Genomic DNA, 18,398 nt, shown 5'->3' with positions numbered 1-18,398 from the left:
GTCAAGCATTGTTTTATAAACATGTAGGTAGCCTTCAGATCATGTTACTGAATATTCAAACTGGATTTTTCTGACCTCTTGATTCTGGAAATTTTGTAAATAATAAAATGTGTACATTATGAGACATTTTTGTATCAAATAAAGGCAACACAACTTTGGCTTAGTGTTTAAGGCAGAGTGCTGGGAAGGTTTGTTTAGTGCATTTTAGGCTCTGGTTGGTTCATGTGGTGCTAGGAGGGACTTGTGGGGAAATGGAAACTTATCTTGCTACAGAAACAGCTCAGCCTAAAAAAAAATTCAAACCATTGTCATGCACACTTTTAACTCTTTTGCACAACCTTACCTGAGACTGCACCAGAGCTTATAAACGGGCCACAAGTTAACAAACTCCCCAGATGTGGTCAGCCGTGATGGCTCCCTCAGAACACCAAAGGATACTAAAAGTCTGGATACTTTTATTCTTTGTGTTGCACCAAGGTATGGGAATGTTTCACATTTATTTTTGAGCTAAGTTTCTCTTTGTTTTGAGAGTATTTGAGAGCTGTCACTGTTTCATTGGCAGTGGAAGTTGCTTCACACTGCAAAAAATGATATCTTGTCAAGTGAAATGCTCTTAAATCTAGTAGAAAACTAATTAAATTTCTAGACATGTTTTATTGTTTTAGGTGATTTCAATATATAAAATGATCTCACTATATTGGAAGATAATTTGTCTTGTTTCAGGCATAAATGTTTTAAAAAGCAAAATGTTCTGACAAGATCATTAGATTTGACATGAAATAGCCTATAACAAGTAAAAATGTATGGAAATAAGTTACATAATCTTAAGAGATATGTATTAGATGCACTGACTAAATGTAAGATTTAAGATTTCATTTGACAAGATATCATTTCTTGCAAATATAGTTTTTAAAGAATACATTTATTCAGTTTTGGTTGATGTGAATCGTGAATTATATGAACTTCACAAAGTAATAATAGCAATCATTTTTTATTTACATAATTATGGTAAAACCTTCTTTACTTATTTATTACTTCTAATATATCTCACCAGTGAGCCATTGTGCAGTACACATTCTACATACGTGATATACAAACTCTAAGGACTCCACTGAGGACATGCAAAACAGTCTTAATATTTCTTTATACAAATGCCATGCTCAGAATTGTCTTCTGAACAAGCAGTGATCGGAGAATTGCCTGCATGCTTGAAATGCATGTTTATTCATTACTTTCTTTTGTATCTTTTTGACTTTGTAAACTACATTGTAAAAATGGCTAATTTGATCAACTTTAAAAAAATGACTTATTATTACATTAACTAGTTTTATTCAATGTGAATAATTTGAATGAACGATTATTTCAAACAATGTAATTTTAAAGAGAGTTGAAAATAACTAGGTAATTTACTTCTTACAACATGAAGCAATTTTTTTAGTTGATCTGATGAGCCATTTTTTACAGTGTAATAAAGGGGCCTTGTGTATTCTATGACTTAAAACTGCATTATGTCAGTTTTAGGCATTTTTGGAGACCTCTCTGGTGGAAATCTGTAACTTCGTGCAGCATGTGGAAGAATACTTATTTGTACTTCTGACCTCTTCCAATCTGATAATTGAAAGAGAGTTCAAATAGAAATCAGTCAAAATCTGGGGAAGGATTTGTATCCCTACTATATGCTATAAAAAATGCTTTGTCAGTTTAACCTAAAAATGACTTCAAGCAACTTAACTAGTTTTATTCAACTCAAAAAAATTGCTTTGAATAAAAGAATCATTCATTGAAAGTATTTACTTAGTTTAAATAAAGCTATTTAATTTACCTGTTACCACATGAAGTATGCGTGTTAAGTTAATATGTAAAGACGTGCAACATGGTGTGAAAATTCCTCTTACTTTTATTTTAGGCTTTACGGAGTGACTCATGGCAGTGCACATTCACCATATTTTAACCTGTATATATTCATTTACAGGATTTAATACATTGGGGGGGGGGGGGGGTATAAAATGTAAAAGTACAAAGCTGCACATGAGAACTATTTTAGTTGACATACTAGCATTATTTTACTGTTTTTTTGTTTGTGTTATTTTCCTCCTCCAGTGTACTGCCTGCTCCCAGCTCCACAAAATGTCACCATTGTCTCCTTTAATTTGGAGCACAAGCTAATTTGGAGCCCTGGCCCTGGGACCCCCATCTTCACCCATTTCAGGGTGCAGAGCTATCGTAAGAAGTAGGTTAAGAATTTCATATTACATTCCACAACTGGACCTGAGCTGAAACATGAACTGAGTAGAGAAAAGCTAGCACTAACTTTATTGTTCAGCCACCTATGCTGTGAACGGGACCATACCTATGTTCCTGGGGCTCTATGTTCTCTAAGTTAAGCTCTTTAAACATTGTAAATCAATATGATACATTAAGCAAGCCTATGAAAGTTTTCCCAAGGTCATGGTGGCATCTAAGGTCATACAGGGAACAACATGAAGCAGATTTTTCCAATATGAACACACCCACAGGTAGGCTAGCCTCAGTCAGCTAATTAGCAAGCAAAGAAAATTTTGTAATTCAAACAATAAGTCAGACTGTAGAAAAAAATGGTTTGAAAATTAGCTTTGTCTGATTTAAGTGTAGTGCACTGTCCTTTTATAGATGAGAGCAGCACATTTGTGTACCAGGCCCTTTTTGGTAAAAGCAGTCCCTCTATTTTGACTGGCAGTAAACACAAAAAATCCTGTCTTTGACAATTAAGTAGCATAAAATAAGAATACCCTACTGATTTATAGGTAGTGTGAGCCCAAATCTTATGGCCGGACAAAGAATTACATCATGTCATTGCCGATCAACAGTGCTGAAAAAATTTAAGAAATGGGGCTTGATTAGTGTACTTTCAACCTACTTTTATTAAATCGTATGAACAACCCTACCCGGTGGCCAGAGGTGTCATGTTCTGACTGTGGACGAAACCAGTCCTGCGTGTTCATTGATGCAAAATAAATGAGACGAGTAGATCAGACTGAAGTGAAACAAACGGTTTTATTACAGAATTCTGGAGAGGTTACAAACAGAGAACATGCATCATGTATCTCCCAAGTAAGCTCTGACCCCTTCTCATCTGACTCCCTTTTTATAGTTGCATGACCGCTCCTTCCTTACCCCAGCCTCCAATGTGTGCGTTAGGCCATCTCACTAATCCACATCATAAAAGTTTAAGGGTGCGCTCGAGACGTGAGTGCATCTGCAAGGTCAGCTTAAGGTATTCCCTGTGTTTACCAACTCCCCCCGTTTTCCAGACAATGGCTCTGCTTATCTGACCAGATGAACCACATGTGTGGTGTGCTAATCCCAGGGTCTACTACTATTAGCTTCGAGGTATTTCCTGTTATCTGACATCTTTGTGTATTCCAACATTAGTCAGCACACAGCCTTATGTGCTGACTCTTAGCTCTTAGAATTGTACAATATAACCATTAAGCTTTCAATGCAAGACATAATACATCTTAAAAAGTAATATGAACAATACTAAGGCTAATAATTCCACATGACATATACAACTACCTTATTTAATCACCAGGTAGTATTCTTTAAAAAAAAAAAAATTTTTGTCAGTAACACCGTTTATTGTGCTGTTTTGGTAGTCTGTCCAAAGTGACTTTGCTGTAAAGTTAACATATCACTATCAGCAAGCTAACTATCACCCTAGCTGTAACTACAAGGTAGGGTATAAACTGTCTTTTTTAATGTTAGCAATATGCAACACAACAGCTTTTGGACATACTGCCACCAATGTTTCTAGTTTGGCAGCAGCACTCTGACCATGTCTGTTTTCACCCAAAAGGGGACATGGTCGTTTGGACTACAGACAACTGACATATGCCTGTTCTCATCAATTGTTGTTGCTAGCTGTGTAGCCCTTAGTTTGCTACCTAGCAAGTTAGCAGAGTAAAGTAACAAGATTGAGATGGTATAATGGAGAATTGAGGGCCAGTTGACAAAAGCATGTTAAAAGTAGTGTTTGAAATAGAGTCAGATGTTGTCGTTGAAGATGTGCTGAAAGATTCAGTTGTTAGCATGATTGCCAACTTTAGTAATGTTTTGTGAAGTGCAATCAGAGTATACAGGGTGATTCAAAAAGATTGATCCGATTTCAAAGCGCCATATTTTTACAACCATGAGGCGCCAAGGAACCAATCACATACAAATTCAAAGAGAGGGTCATAGATTTTCTGTCACCAGAAGATGGCGACCCCTGAGCAGAAAGCGTTTTGCGTTTCTGTGCAACGTGATTTTCAACGGCAGTGAACCTCCAACAGCTCAGAGCATTCGTTGTGGGTTCCAAAACACTGGATGAGCCCCAAAATTGCATCAAAGGAGCCGTGAGCACAATGACACCCTATATGCTCAATCGAGTATTGGATGACTTTGACTATCGCATTGATGTTGTCCATACAACTGGAAGAGGTCATATTGAGCACTTGTAAAATTACATAATAAACTTTATGCTTTATGCTCACGTTTACTACATTTTTCTGTAATGATTTACAAGTGAAATAAATAATTTTGAAATTGGATGAATCTTTTTGAATCACCCTGTATTTTAATAAGGATATTTGGAAGCAATGTGTGCATATATACAATTTTTTTTACCTAACTACAGAATTTGTATCTTGTTAAATATAACACATTATTTTTAATATACAAGTTGAGGGAATATAATTGACATAACAGAGCTATTTCCTGTAAAAATTCAATGGGAGAACATTGGGCCTGAGGAACTCTGAACCCTGGAAACATACAGATGGCTCATTGAAATTTTGATGAGAAAATTATGAACATGGTACTTGAGACCTGAGTTTTAAAGGATTTTGACAGTTAACTGTGCACCTCCATGTCTGTCTTCACCCTTCCCATAGAAAGAAACAATGGGTGTCTCTTCTGAACTGCTCTGAATTGAGCACAGGCGAGTCATGTGACTTAACAACCTATTTCAACAACCCACATTGCTATTATTTCGCCCGAGTGCAAGCATTCATTCCAGACCAGGAATCTAACTGGACCAGTTCGAAACTGTTTTACCCCATACTGGACAGTAAGAAACCTCTTCCTTTCTCTATTTTACTCTCTTTCTACCCACCAAAACACCTGAAACAAGAAATCAGCCTCTCTGCAGGCCTTGAGTCAGGTGAGTCAAGAGGTATGTTTGTATGTTTTGTTGCTATCCAACAAAAACATGCACACTCGTTTAAAGGGGGTCAACATTTCTGCACAGGTCAAGATAAAAAAAGTCATTCAGAGTGGTTTGGTGTGAAATGGTTGATTGCAGAGACTCTTTACAGTGATTGTGAGAGGAACCAAGGTTTGTAATGTCTCCAGTACAAAAATTTATTTCAATGGGATTTGCCTTGAGGGTGCCGTGTACCATGTAGCTGGGGAAATGTCCTGGATCTTACTGTCTCTGCTTCACATGGACTTTATTAAAAAATTTAGATCAATGGTGAGTCGTATGTGACTGACAGCCTAGTGTTGTGTTATTCCATGCACATGCTCAAGCAATGATAAAATAGCCAAGAAACCAGAAAAAAAATAGCTATCTTATTCATTTAAGTGCCTGGACAAATAATGACTGGAAAAAATTAGCATAATAAAACAAAGACATAGAGACTGAAATGATGAAAAAGACCATTTTGAATGTGATTTTGAAAATTATTCTGTGGAGAAACATGCTTTATTTAAATCTCTGAAGGGCCAAAATATATTGCTGATCTACTTGAAATATACAGCTCAATAAGCCTAATATGTGAAAGGTGCTATGCAAATAAACTTGCTTCTTACTGACCTTCCCTTTCTTCATTAAGCAATTCTGGGTCCTCCAGTGGTGGAGTGCACAAGCTGTGGAAACTGCCTGCTCCTGCAGCTCAGCCCTCCACCCAGCAGGGGGCACCACAGACAGCTGGAATTCTTCTTCAGTTCCTACATTGTTAATGTCTCCAGGACTAGAGACAAGGCACAGGTGAGTCTGGGAATGTTCTTTCTCCACTTAACATTTTTTTGCAGACATGTTTCCAGAGCTGGGTGATATGGCCAAAATTGTTATCACAGTAAACATCGATATCTGTCTTGGGACAGTGGGAGAAAGTGTCTGGTGAGCTGTTTTTATCAGCTGAAAAAGCACGTCCGCAGTTTTTGTAATAGTCATAATTTAACAAAGAAAAGGTTGTTTGCTGTCTGGTGACGAGTGCTTGGCTGTCCTGTTACACATGCTAAACAAGTGTCCAAGAACAGTGTTAAACTGTTTAGTTTCTCAACAACGCCAACTTAGTACAAACAACAAACACAAGGTGGCTCAGTACATCAGTGATGGATCACACCGCCTTACTGCCATCAGTCCTACCACATCCATGTCAGAGCATATCACAGTATTCAGATAACAGCTAGGAGATGACTGGATTTCTCTGTTCTGTCATAGTAGTTTAAAGGGTGAACCGCAATATATCTAACACCTGAAAAATAGTCCTCGTTTAAGGTATGTTTAAACTGAAAGTGATGCTTTTGTGTCATGTTTGATCAACAGTATCATCAGTTCAGTGTGTTGTGTGAGTGACAGATCGCTGCTTCAAGTTAGCCAGCAGATAAAAATAGCTAGCCTAGAAAGATAGAGTTCTCCCACTCTCCAATACCTCACAGCTTCCTCAGTTTACTTTAGTTTAAGTCAAGGTTGTAACTCGCATGAACCACTTCTTTCATCCACTTTCATTGCTTGGGAATGCATTAAAACTAAAATATGACTTTGAGCGCTGTAAAAACGTTTTAGTTGTGAGGATTTAACGCTGCTAAAGCTTGTTGGGATGTAGAAAAAGAAATGAGTTCACTGTAGATCAGTAGAGTTACGTCACTTATCTCATCACTCACACTCGGTCACAGGAGAACAAATCAAATTTATTTGTATAGCACTTTAAACAACTGCTGTTGTCACAAAGCAGCTTCACAGAATTCCAGAAGAGACAAAGTTTTAACATGAATGTACAACCCCTCAGGTGAGCAAGCCAGGGGCAACAGTGGCAAGGAAAAATTCCCTCTGAGCTGAGAAAGAAACCTTGGGAGCAACCAAGGCTCACAAGGGGCGACCTATCCTCCTCTGGTCAAACTATCTACAAATGATTATACTACTAATAGGTGGCGGTAGCTGGGGTGTGGGCAGCTGGTCTGAAGCAGGTAGCAGGAGAGCTCGACAGTCAGTCGTCCTTCAGTGTCCCGCCGGACATGTGGGCAGTCGTTTACTCTGAAAAGGGCAGTGAAATGGAATTAGTTTTGTTCTGTTCATTTTGTTCTGTTCGTTTTGTTCTGTTCTGCACTCTGAAACAGTTTGGCATCCCTCCGCTCCACTGTTCACAAACCTGGACGACAGCACCAGTGTCTCAGTTTACTACAATTCCCTGTGTCCATGGACACCTGGATCTGCTGCCTTTATCTATTTTTTCTATCTATTTTTATTTTTATTTATTTCTTTTTTTATTTTTTTATTTATTTTATTTATAAGACACTCTCCGGTCATTTGCCAGAATACATCACTTCACTGATGAATACAAATAACAGTAATTATCAGACTCACTCTAGTAATTGGATCAGCTGCCAGGTACCAAGAGTTTTTACTGAACTAGGAAAATCTGCTTTTAGTCACAGTGCACCAGTGAGCTGGAATTCACTATAGGAAACACTAAAAAACAGCTCACTGGTGTCACTCAGTCATTTTAAACTTTTAATATCAAACCACCTACAGACAGCCTGTACCTGTTTTACTTAATCATATTTATTCGTAACTTTTATTTTTCTGTTAGTTCTCCTTAGTTCTTTATCTCTTTTTATTTATTATTTATGTCGGAGTCCCAAACATTTTTTGGAAGATCATTCCAGAGTTTGGGTGCTTTATAAGAAAAGGCTCTTCCCCCATCTGCAACCTTATGAATTCTAGGAACTATTAATAAGCCAGCACTCTGTGATCTGGACAGATCGCCGGTCGCTCCACTCAAACAGGGAATGTATAACTCCACGTTTCAGACGTTGCTAAAGTAACCTATATTTGTTGACTCATTTACTCGTCACCCCTTCCTTCTAATGTCAAAAAACTCTGAAGTGCACCCTCTCCTGGCGACAGCTGAGTAGTGTCACTTTCCTTGCAGTAGAAAATGCCAACAGGGCTGTCACTACAATGTGGAAGTGTGAGAATGGTGTATTATATGCAAACATACACACACACACATTTTCTAAGCTGCTTCTCCCTCAGGGGTGGCGTATTATATCGAAAGTTTAATTTCTTGAACCTCTCTTATCGCTCTATTGAGGAAAAGTTATATCTCGATATTTATCATTATCATTTTATCACCAATGTGATACAGTGAAATAATGTTTCACTTATTCTACATACTGCAGCTGATCCAAGCAGTCACAAAATCACACAGTGTCTATTAAAGATGCAGCAATTAAAAATGAAATGTGTACTTCCATTACCAGGTTTGCAGAAAACTTTATATATATATACACGTATACATTCCTCGAAATGAACAATCGAACATGCAAATTCCAGGAGGGATTTTGAAAAGTGAGGTAATAGTTTCCACTTTATTCTCTCTACTTTGTAAACACCCTCCGCTGTTTAAGATTTGGGGATTTCTACCAGGTGCCATCATATTCTCACACACAGGTGGGTTTGTGGTTGCTAGGAAGTGCATCTCACACAAAGGCACACCTGCACAGCATTTGCAGAAAATGTGTTTTCTTTCAAGCAAAGCTTTTCAAGTTTTCGTGCAAAGATGAAGTGACGCACAGATTGTTCTAAACTGTGGCTTCCGTTTGAGAGTGGCACATTAAAATGAAGTGAGAGAAAAATTCACAAAGAGCAATAGCTCCCTGGCTAGGCGAGGTTACTCTGAATACAGATATACATCCATCTGCCACTTCATTAAAGCCACCTCTCTGTGCCTATACTTATTCTCCATTTTATCAGCTCCACTTACCATATAGGTTCACTTTGTATTTCTACAATTACAGACTGTAGTCCATCTGTTTCTCTGCATACTTTGTTAGGCCCCTTTCACCATGTTCTTCAATGACCAGGACCCCCACATGACAACCACAGAGTAGGTTTTATTTGGGTGGTGAACCATTCTCAGCAATGCGGTTAAACTGACATGGTGGTGGCATGTCTGTGTGTGAAATTCTGGTAGAAGTGGATCAGACACGGCTGTGCTATTGGAGTTTTTAAATTCCTCATTGTCCATTCTGTTAAACCTTGTTTATCCACCTTATAAATGTAAGGTGACAGTAGCTCTTTATGTTTCTTACAGTAAGGAAAATTATCTGCCAATATAGTAAGATAATTTTACATCATTTAAAACAAGTATAAAATGTCCAGAAATAAAATATTTAAAAATAAGATTACAATGCTCTAACAGAGGAGAAATTAAGTATATTGACAAAATTTGAGAATTTTACTCAACAATGCAATGTTTTACACTGTGCCCAGGGGCTGATAACTTGATTACCCAGGCCTGAGCATGACCAGTCACCAGCAAACACCAGCAACATTGTTTTTCGAATTTCATGATGAATAGTCCAGTAGAAATGGTTCACAATTCCTTCATTTCTAAATTAACTTATGTAATAAAAAACCTTCTGCTGCATATTTGGAGATGTGAGGTTTTGTCCAGATAGTGATGATGTGTTGTGTTTTGGATATCTGGTAATTTAATCTTGTGAAAGTGCCTTATTCCAGAAAATGCCAGAAAAATGTACTTGTTTTAAGCATTACATTTTAAAACAAATACAATTAGCTGCCAGTAACTGAATAAGAAACTTTATATATTTTATATATAGAATTATTTAAAACAAGTCGAAACAACTAGGAAAAAAATTGAATGATCTTATTATATTCCTACAATGATCTCATCATTGAAAGGTTGCCGGTTCAATCGCCTGAGCCAACAGTACGTGACTGAAGTGTCATTGTGCAAGACACCTAATCCCCAACTGCTCCCCGGGTGATGTGGATAGGGCTGCCCACCACTCTGGGCAAGTGTCCTCACTGCCCCCGAGTGTGTTTGTTCACTAGTGTGTATGCGGTGTTCCACTGCACAGATGGTGAAATGTGTCGGTGAAATTTCCCCGTGGTGGGACTAATAAGGGTCACTTAATCTAATCTAATAATGAGACATTAAAAATATCGACTAGATTTAAGATGTTTTCACATATCAAGATATTTTTTGCAGTGCAGGTACTGTGTGAAATGAGACTTTGGGAGTGGACAGTAAAGGCAGGATATGCTGCTTTCTATGTCTCTGAAATGTAATTAGATATTTAGATTTAATAGATATAATTAGATTTAATAAAGATGTTAATTGGAAGCATTATGAGAAGAATGATTGTGGTCCACACCCTGCTATGCAGTTCCACAAATATGTGAACATGTAAACAATAGCTTTTCTTTCTGCAGAACAAAGCTATATGCAAACACAGGTGGCACAGTGGGTAGCGTTGTCACCTGACAGCAAGAGTCTGGGTTTGATTCCTGGCTGGGGGGGCCAGGGTTCTTTCTGAGTTTGCATGTTCTCCCCGTGTCTGTGTGGGTTTCTCTAGGTGCTCCGGTTTCCTCCCACTGTTCCAAGACATGCAGTCAGGCCAATTGCTAAATTGCCCCTGGGTGTGAATGTGTGTGACTGTGAGTGTGAACGTACTGGATATGTCTGTCTGTTCACTGACTGGCACCTGTCCAGGGTGTATCCTACCTTCTGGCCAATCACAGCTCTGATAGGCTCCAGCTCTTCCCGTTACCCGGCAGGATAAGCAGTTTAGAAAGTGTGTGTGTGTGTGTGTGTGTGTGTGTGTGTGTGTGTGTGTGTGTGTGTGTGTGTGCGCTTGCAAATATGGATGTGGAATGGTTTGGAAGAAAATCTGTTTCATAAATCTGTTTCACTTCTTTCAGGGAACACTGACTAAGAAATTTGTAATTACAAATTTATTTTATTATTGACAGTTTTTAATGTTCAAAGGAATGTATATAATTTTAAGAGATAAAAAGACAAAGTAATGTGTCATAAATAGACCTGCCTGCTGTATGTTGCATATGTTACCTACACAGATGGTTCTTCAAGGGTTCTATGGTAAAGGCGTTGGTTCTGTTTAGAACCACTGTAGTTCTGCACAGAACCATTTCATGCTCAAATGGTTCTTTGAATGGTGAAATCATTCCTCAGATAGATGGAGAATGCGTTATGTATATAATTTTTTTAAATGGATCTATATAGCACCAAAAAGGGTTCTTCTTCAACAAGACTTCATAACAGATACAATAGCAGAACCCTTTTTGGTGCTATGTAGAACCATATGTTTTTAAGAGTGTAGCTCTTAAAACTTCCACAGCAGTGTCAAACCCTCCTTTTTTTCAGTTTGTTATAAGGGCATCCTCTGGAAAGAATCTTATCAATTACCTAGAACCTGGGGTGGAGTACTGCATCACAGTTCTTCCAGAAACAAACATGAATAAGGCTGTTGTTCCCTCTGGACCTCACTGTGCCTACACCAGCCCAGTGCCAGTCAACACAGGTACACTTTAGTTTACTGGAAAAGCATCAGTGACACATCTCATGACAGCCTTAATATTACAGCCTGTTAAAACATGAAAGAACCTGAAACATGCTATCACTTCCTTAGTAGCCCAAATATCAAAATTAGCCCATTTCACCAAATCAGTTAAAACTGCGGTCCCACAGTAAAAAACAGCAACAAAAAACTACAACCATTTCCAAGAAAAGTTGGGATGCTGTGCAGAATATAAATAAAATCAGAATGCAATGATGTGCAAATTATTTAAACTCTATATTTGATTGAATATAGTACAAAGACAACATATCAAATGTTGAAACTAAGAAACTGTTTTTTTTAAATACACTGCTCAAAAAAATAAAGGGAACATTTAAACAACACAATATAACTCCAAGTAAATCAAACTTCTGTGAAATCAAACTGTCCACTTAGGAAGCAACACTGATTGACAATCAATTTCACATGCTGTTATGCAAATGGAATGGACAACAGGTGGAAATTATTGGCAATTAGCAAGACACACTCAATAAAGGAGTGGTTCTGCAGGTGGGGACCACAGACCACTTCTCAGTACCTATGCTTTCTGGCTGATGTTTTGGTCACTTTTGAATGTTGGTGGTGCTTTCACAATCGTGGTAGCATGAGACGGACTCTACAACCCACACAGTACACCAGGAGACGTGGAGGAGGCCATAGGAGGGCAACAACCCAGCAGCAGGACCGCTACCTCCGCCTTTGTGCAAGGAGGAACAGGAGGAGCACTGTCAGAGCCCTGCAAAATGACCTCCAGCAGGTCACAAATGTGCATGTGTCTGCACAAACGCTTAGAAACGGACTCCATGAGGATGGTATGAGGGCCCGACGCCCACAGATGGGGGTTGTGCTCACAGCCCAACACCGTGCAGGATGCTTGGCATTTGCCAGAGAACACCAGAATTGGCAAATTTGCCACTGGCGCCCTGTTCTCTTCACAGATGAAAGCAGGTTCACACTGAACACATGTGACAGACAAGACAGAGTCTGGAGACGCTGTGGAGAGCGATCTGCTGCCTGCAACATCCTTCAGCATGTCTGGTTTGGCAGTGGGTCAGTAACGGTGTGGGGTGGCATTTCTTTGGAGGGCCGCACAGCCCTCCATGTGCTCGCCAGAGGTAGCCTGACTGCCATTGGCTACTGAGATGAGATCCTCAGACCCCTTGTGAGACCATATGCTGGTGCGGTTGGCCCTGGGTTCCTCCTAATGCAGAACAATGCTAGACCTCATGTGGCTGGAGTATGTCAGCAGTTCCTGCAAGATGAAGGCATTGAAGCTATGGACTGGCCCGCCCGTTCCCCAGACCTGAGTCCGACTGAGCACATCTGGGGACATCATGTCTCGCTCCATCCACCAACGTCACGTTGCACCACAGACTGTTCAGGAGTTGGCGGATGCTTTAGTCCAGGTCTGGGAGGAGATCCCTCAGGAGACCATCCGCCACCTCATCAGGAGCATGCCCAGGTGTTGTAGGGAGGTTGAAGCGGGTCGTGAAGTAAGGAGGCTCAAGTTAGTGGAGAATCCCATGAAGGGAAAACTTTAATTTTACGAGACAAAAACGAAACTCACAACTCGCTTCCAATACAACAACTCCACTAAAACCAACTAGTGCCTCCCCCCTCGAGTCTCTTAAAGGGCTAGACCCCGTTGAGTGACTTAAAGCCTGTCCGTTGCGGATTCGCTCCAGTCGCGAGTAGTAGCCCCTACAAGGTCATACAGGCATGTGGAGGCCACACACAATACTGAGCCTCATTTTGACTTGTTTTAAGGACATCACATCAAAGTTGGATCAGCCTGTAGTGTGTTTTTCCACTTTAATTTTGTGTGTGACTCCAAATCCAGGCCTCCACTGGTTAATAAATTTGATTTACATTGATTTTTGTGTGATTTTGTTGTCAGCACATTCAACTTTGTACAGAACAAAGTATTCAATGAGAATATTTCATTCATTCAGAGCTAGGATGTGTTATTTGAGTGTTCCCTTTATTTTTTTGAGCAGTGAATATGCCCAATTTGAATTTCATGCTAGCAATACAGTTCAAAAAATAAAGGGATAGCATCAACAAAAAATATGGAACATCTTAAAAGTAATTAGGTTAATTGACGACAGGTCACTAACATGATTGGATATAAAAAGAGCATCCTGGAGACGATGTGTCTTTTAGAAGATGAGGAGGGGCTAATCATTTTGTGAAAGACTGAGCAGGCATATAGTGTAACAATTCAAAAATACTTTGTATTTCATGTATAACAGCAATGAAATGTAGAATTTCACCATCTTTAATTCATAATATCATTAAAAATTTAAAAAGAGAATGCTGATAAACCTCTACATGTAAGTGACAAGGCTGAAAACTATTATTGGACGGCTGTGATCTTCTAGTCCTCAGGTGGCACTACATTAAAATCAGTCAAAGTTCTGTAGTGGAAATCATTACATGAGCTCAGGAACAGTTCTGAAATTCACTGCCTGTGAACACAGTTTGTCGCTGCATCCACAATTACAAGCTAAAACTCTACTATATAAAGAAGAAACCATATATAAACAAAATATCAAAATGCATGAACAAGAGTTGGTCAAAAGCTAGAGAAACGAGCAATACAATACCAAAGTCCAAAGAAGAATCCAGAAGAGTAAACAAGGGGCAAAAATGATCAAATAACATGGGAAGCCTAAACATAACTCTGCACTCTGCAATGTCTTCTGGATTCTCAGACGCAAGAGGGAGCTCTTAAGTAAATCCAAAATGAATGGTTTGAGATGAAGTATTTGGAAAAAAAATCATTTATAATTTCTCAAAAAATTTTAATGTAAAAGAATATAATCACTTCCTGAAGACTGAATGGCATAAAACATTCTAATTCAATTGGAATATATTCTGTTACATTCAAATTATAGGAGTTAAAAATGGCGCCTTATATAAGTCAATGCCGTATGTGTGCACGAACAGCCAATGAGCTGCTCCGCTTGCCGAACAGCACTCAATAACAGTAATGCTAGTGTCCTCCTATAACTGGGCAAATAGGAAGTGGCCAGGGTCCTCATAAACTGGCTCCGACCATAGCAGCCATCTAGCAACACCCTAGCAACCAGGAAGCCATAGCAAATGCCTAGCAACACCTTAGCAACCTCCTGGCAATGGGCTAACAACATGTTCGCACTTAAAATACCATAGTAACCATTTGTCAACACCTTAGCAACCACCTGGGAGCTACTTAAGCTACACAATCCAGCTGCATATTCTTCAGGAAATGCATGTTTCTGTTCTTCTCTATCTTGTTCTTTTCTATTCTGATGTTATCAAAAATATCTCCTGAGAAACGAATAGCTTGTACTTAATGGCTATTTTGACTGAGAATTAAATAAATGAAGGATCTCTTACTTTTGTATAGTAGTATATTTATTATTATAACATTCTGTCTTGTTCACTCCCTGTCTCATATAGTGCCTTTGTTTGTGGCTGCACTCTGCACTCTCTTTCTCTTGGTGGCACTGTTCTCTGCAGCCCTGATCTACAGAGGTCAGCTTGGTGTTCTCGACAAGCTGCAACCAAGAATATTGGTATTTAAAAAAAAAATGTCTTACTTTAGAACACTGTTGATATTTGAATTATGTTGGTGGAAATAAGAGTAGTACATTGGACCATCATTCATATCACTTATTTTATTTGCTAACACATTGGGGCAGTCGTGGCCTGGAGGTTACTGAACCAGCCCTGTGATCAGCAGGTTGTTGGCTCGATCCCCAGAGCCAAAAGTACATGACTAGGTGCCTTGCTCAAGGACACCTCAATCTGCAGTTGCTCCCCAGGCGCTGTGGATAGGTCTGACCACCACTCTGGACAAGTGTACTCACTGCCCCCTAGTGTGTGTATGCTCAAATGGTATGTGGTGTTTCACTTCACGGATGGATTAAATGCGGCGGACTAATAACAGTCACTTAATCACTTAATTTCCCTCTGACACATTTTCTTATGTTTGTCTGTCTCTTCTCACTCTTTTTCAGGCTCTCTCTGTATATAGAGTGCTTAGGTTTTCCACGGGCTTTGATGTTTCCTGGACCCCTGAGCATCACCAACATCAAAATGAAAATGTTTAATGACCCAGAGAGCTATGACAGCACCAGGCCAGGTTCTAAAAGTAGAATAAGAACATCTTAAACCAAAACAGTATAAAGAGCCTCTGTGAGACACTTCTAGGACTGGATGTTCTGCTAGGCTGATTGGTGAAGATGCATGTAGGTACATGTACACTACCGCTCAAAAGTCTGGGTTCACTGATTTCATTCTTATTAAACAAGTTTCTTTGAAGATACGTGTATAAAATGATTCTACGATAAAACTATTTTCTTACAATTTCAAACAGGCTGCAGGAACCCGTAGAAATTAAGACATTTTTGATGATAAATGGAGCTATAAATGATTTCATGGTGATTGAGAAATCTGTACAGCATTGAGAATGACTTTCTAAAGAAACTGATCTACAGTGCTTCATATTTGAAAACCAAATCTGACTAACATCTGTTTATAGTGTTTTTGTGAAGACAAAGTTTCAGTAAACAGAAAAATTATAGCTTATTATTTAAAAACACCTGCATATAATTTTTTACTATGTCCTAACTTCATGTTGTTCCCAAAATACTGTAAACTGGCCTTCTGTTCTGCTGCTCCTCGCTTATGGAATGCTCTCCCTGACCATCTGAGGGCACCACAGTCGAGTGAGAGTTTTAAAAAAGGACTTAAAACTTTTCTCTTCAGCAGAACTTATAATCTGTGATCTTCTTATGGAGTGTAAAGATGTTTTATAGTAGTTCTTTGATTTCATTGAAATGCTTCTACTGTATAGCACTTTGAGATTTGCTTAAAATGTAAAGTGTGTTACAAATAAAATGAATTATTATTATTATTATTATTATTATTATTAACTGTGAATAAAGTACTGGTTTTAGTATAGTATTTATAGCATTTGAATATACACTGTATAAGTCATTATTGAATGACAAGTGACCCCATACCTTTGAGCGGTAACATAGTTTAAGTCCATGATCATAGCTTCTTACATTAACCCAATATAGTACCATTGGGTTAAAGTACCAATAAGTACCAATAAAGTACCATTCATTAGCTTCTTGTGATATCATTCCTGTGCTATACTCTTCAAGTATAACTGATCTAACAGTTATTTTTGCTCCATTAAGGGTTTATTAACAAGATGAATATTCCATATTTCTGCATAATTGGGTGGAAATGCATCATTCCAGAGAAATTATACTGTTCATAGTGGTGATAAGGAAGCAGACATCCACCTCTAAAGGCCCCCTCACATAAAGTTATTATTTGAAATGGTTATTATTAAGCTGCCTGATGTCTGAGACATTATTTTACAAAAGTTTTGAGAAAATTTTGGCCATAAAATCCGTTAATGGCAGAGGGATACATGCTGGGTGTTGTAAAGGCAACATAATCTCCAAACTCCCCAAACTCAATTCAGATTTTCCACTATTTTACCATCTTCAACATTCCATATAAAAACTCAGAAGACACGTCTAGGTACACCGGTGTTTTGAATAGTAAATAAAATAGCTATATTTCTGATGTAGACATGGTGACCCCTGGTTCCTATAGACACCACTGTAAAAATCTTTACAATTTTATGTCAAATTTTGAAGAAAACTGGTGGAATTCCTCTTTAATGTGTACAGTATGCTGTATATGTGTCCTGACAATCAATTCACAGGAATAAAAAGATTAGCTGAAAAATAAAACTGCACAGATAAACTCACTTGCTTCAATGAAACTGCTGTGTACATTGCATAATCATACTGAAACTGACATTTTCAGCTTTTGAAAATAAAAGTAAACTGTGAAAGTCAGACTAAGTTTTTTTTCTGACACACACAGTGCTCAGTTTATCTGATCAAACACCCTCAGTTTTCTATATAAAACAGCACACATTTAAACATGAACTCCTAATCACAGAAAGATGCTTACGTGATTGCAGTGTTTTTTTTTAGACATGACTGTGTATAAAGAAACTTCTTACTCAGTAATTATTCAGCAGTAGAATGTGTCTGTACTTTCTGTAGGTGAAGTAATGAAATGTCTATTCATTTATTTCTGGAAAAAAACACAGTATCTTCAACTTTCCTGGCTACTCATTCACTTTCACATCAGCATAACTCTGCTTAACTTGAGAATTTGCTTCTTTTTTTTGTTTTTGTTTTTTCGAAATATCAGATTCATAAGCAGAATTTGACCAACTCCACCCCTTCCCTGATTCTCTATCTATAAAATCCCCTGTTTTGTTTTTGTCTTATTTTTTCCTTTTTACTTAATGTGTTGTGTTATTTAATGTTCTATATTACATTCTGTTACATCATACCATCCTGAACAAGATGCATTTAACTTGTTTAGGAGTCCAGATCATTTTATTTAACCAAGTATGTTATGATTATGAAGAATTAGTCTTGCTAAGTGCACACATGCATTACATATAACAGACCAGACAGCACACAGACTGTAAATAGAATAAAGATGGGAAGGCTATGAATGCCTAATCTGCTGCTTTTCATTATCTTTTGTACATTCGAACACTGTGACTACAATTGTTTGCACGTGTTCACAATAAAAAATACAAGATGGAAAAATAAATAAGTGCATTTTTGGATTGAGCTGAAATGTGTCGTTATTAAAAAAATATATATATATATAGTTTTAAGCGGTCGGCACTACTTTCGTTTTCTCGTCCAGACCTGCTCACAGTAGTAGGAGCC

At 38.3% G+C, this 18,398-nt stretch overlaps 1 protein-coding gene across 1 annotated transcript; it reads left to right on the top strand.

Annotated features, from left to right (window-relative positions):
- The first annotated feature begins 349 nt into the window (after positions 1 to 349).
- Positions 350 to 16,358, top strand: LOC119263610 (interferon alpha/beta receptor 2-like). Its single transcript, XM_037539210.1, has 7 exons — positions 350 to 477; positions 2,101 to 2,230; positions 4,911 to 5,179; positions 5,853 to 6,007; positions 11,436 to 11,592; positions 15,073 to 15,188; positions 15,633 to 16,358. The coding sequence occupies exons 1-7, from the start codon at positions 396 to 398 to the stop codon at positions 15,723 to 15,725; spliced, it is 1,002 nt and encodes a 333-aa protein (XP_037395107.1). The 5' UTR covers positions 350 to 395; the 3' UTR covers positions 15,726 to 16,358.
- Positions 16,359 to 18,398: the final 2,040 nt, after the last annotated feature.

The sequence above is a fragment of the Pygocentrus nattereri genome, chromosome 6, assembly GCF_015220715.1.
Source record: "Pygocentrus nattereri isolate fPygNat1 chromosome 6, fPygNat1.pri, whole genome shotgun sequence".
Classification (NCBI taxonomy): Eukaryota; Metazoa; Chordata; class Actinopteri; order Characiformes; family Serrasalmidae; genus Pygocentrus; species Pygocentrus nattereri.
Note: the sequence above shows the minus strand (reverse complement) of the source record. Positions and strands in the feature narration are given on the sequence as shown.

Excerpts from the sequence above, each read along its gene's own strand:
- LOC119263610 (XM_037539210.1), top strand. The coding sequence starts at position 396 with ATGTGGTCAGCCGTGATGGCTCCCTCAGAACACCAAAGGATACTAAAA. Across the intron at positions 5,180-5,852 it reads CTCTGCAGGCCTTGAGTCAG|CAATTCTGGGTCCTCCAGTG; the intron begins GTGAGTCAAGAG and ends TTCTTCATTAAG. Across the intron at positions 11,593-15,072 it reads CCCAGTGCCAGTCAACACAG|TGCCTTTGTTTGTGGCTGCA; the intron begins GTACACTTTAGT and ends TGTCTCATATAG.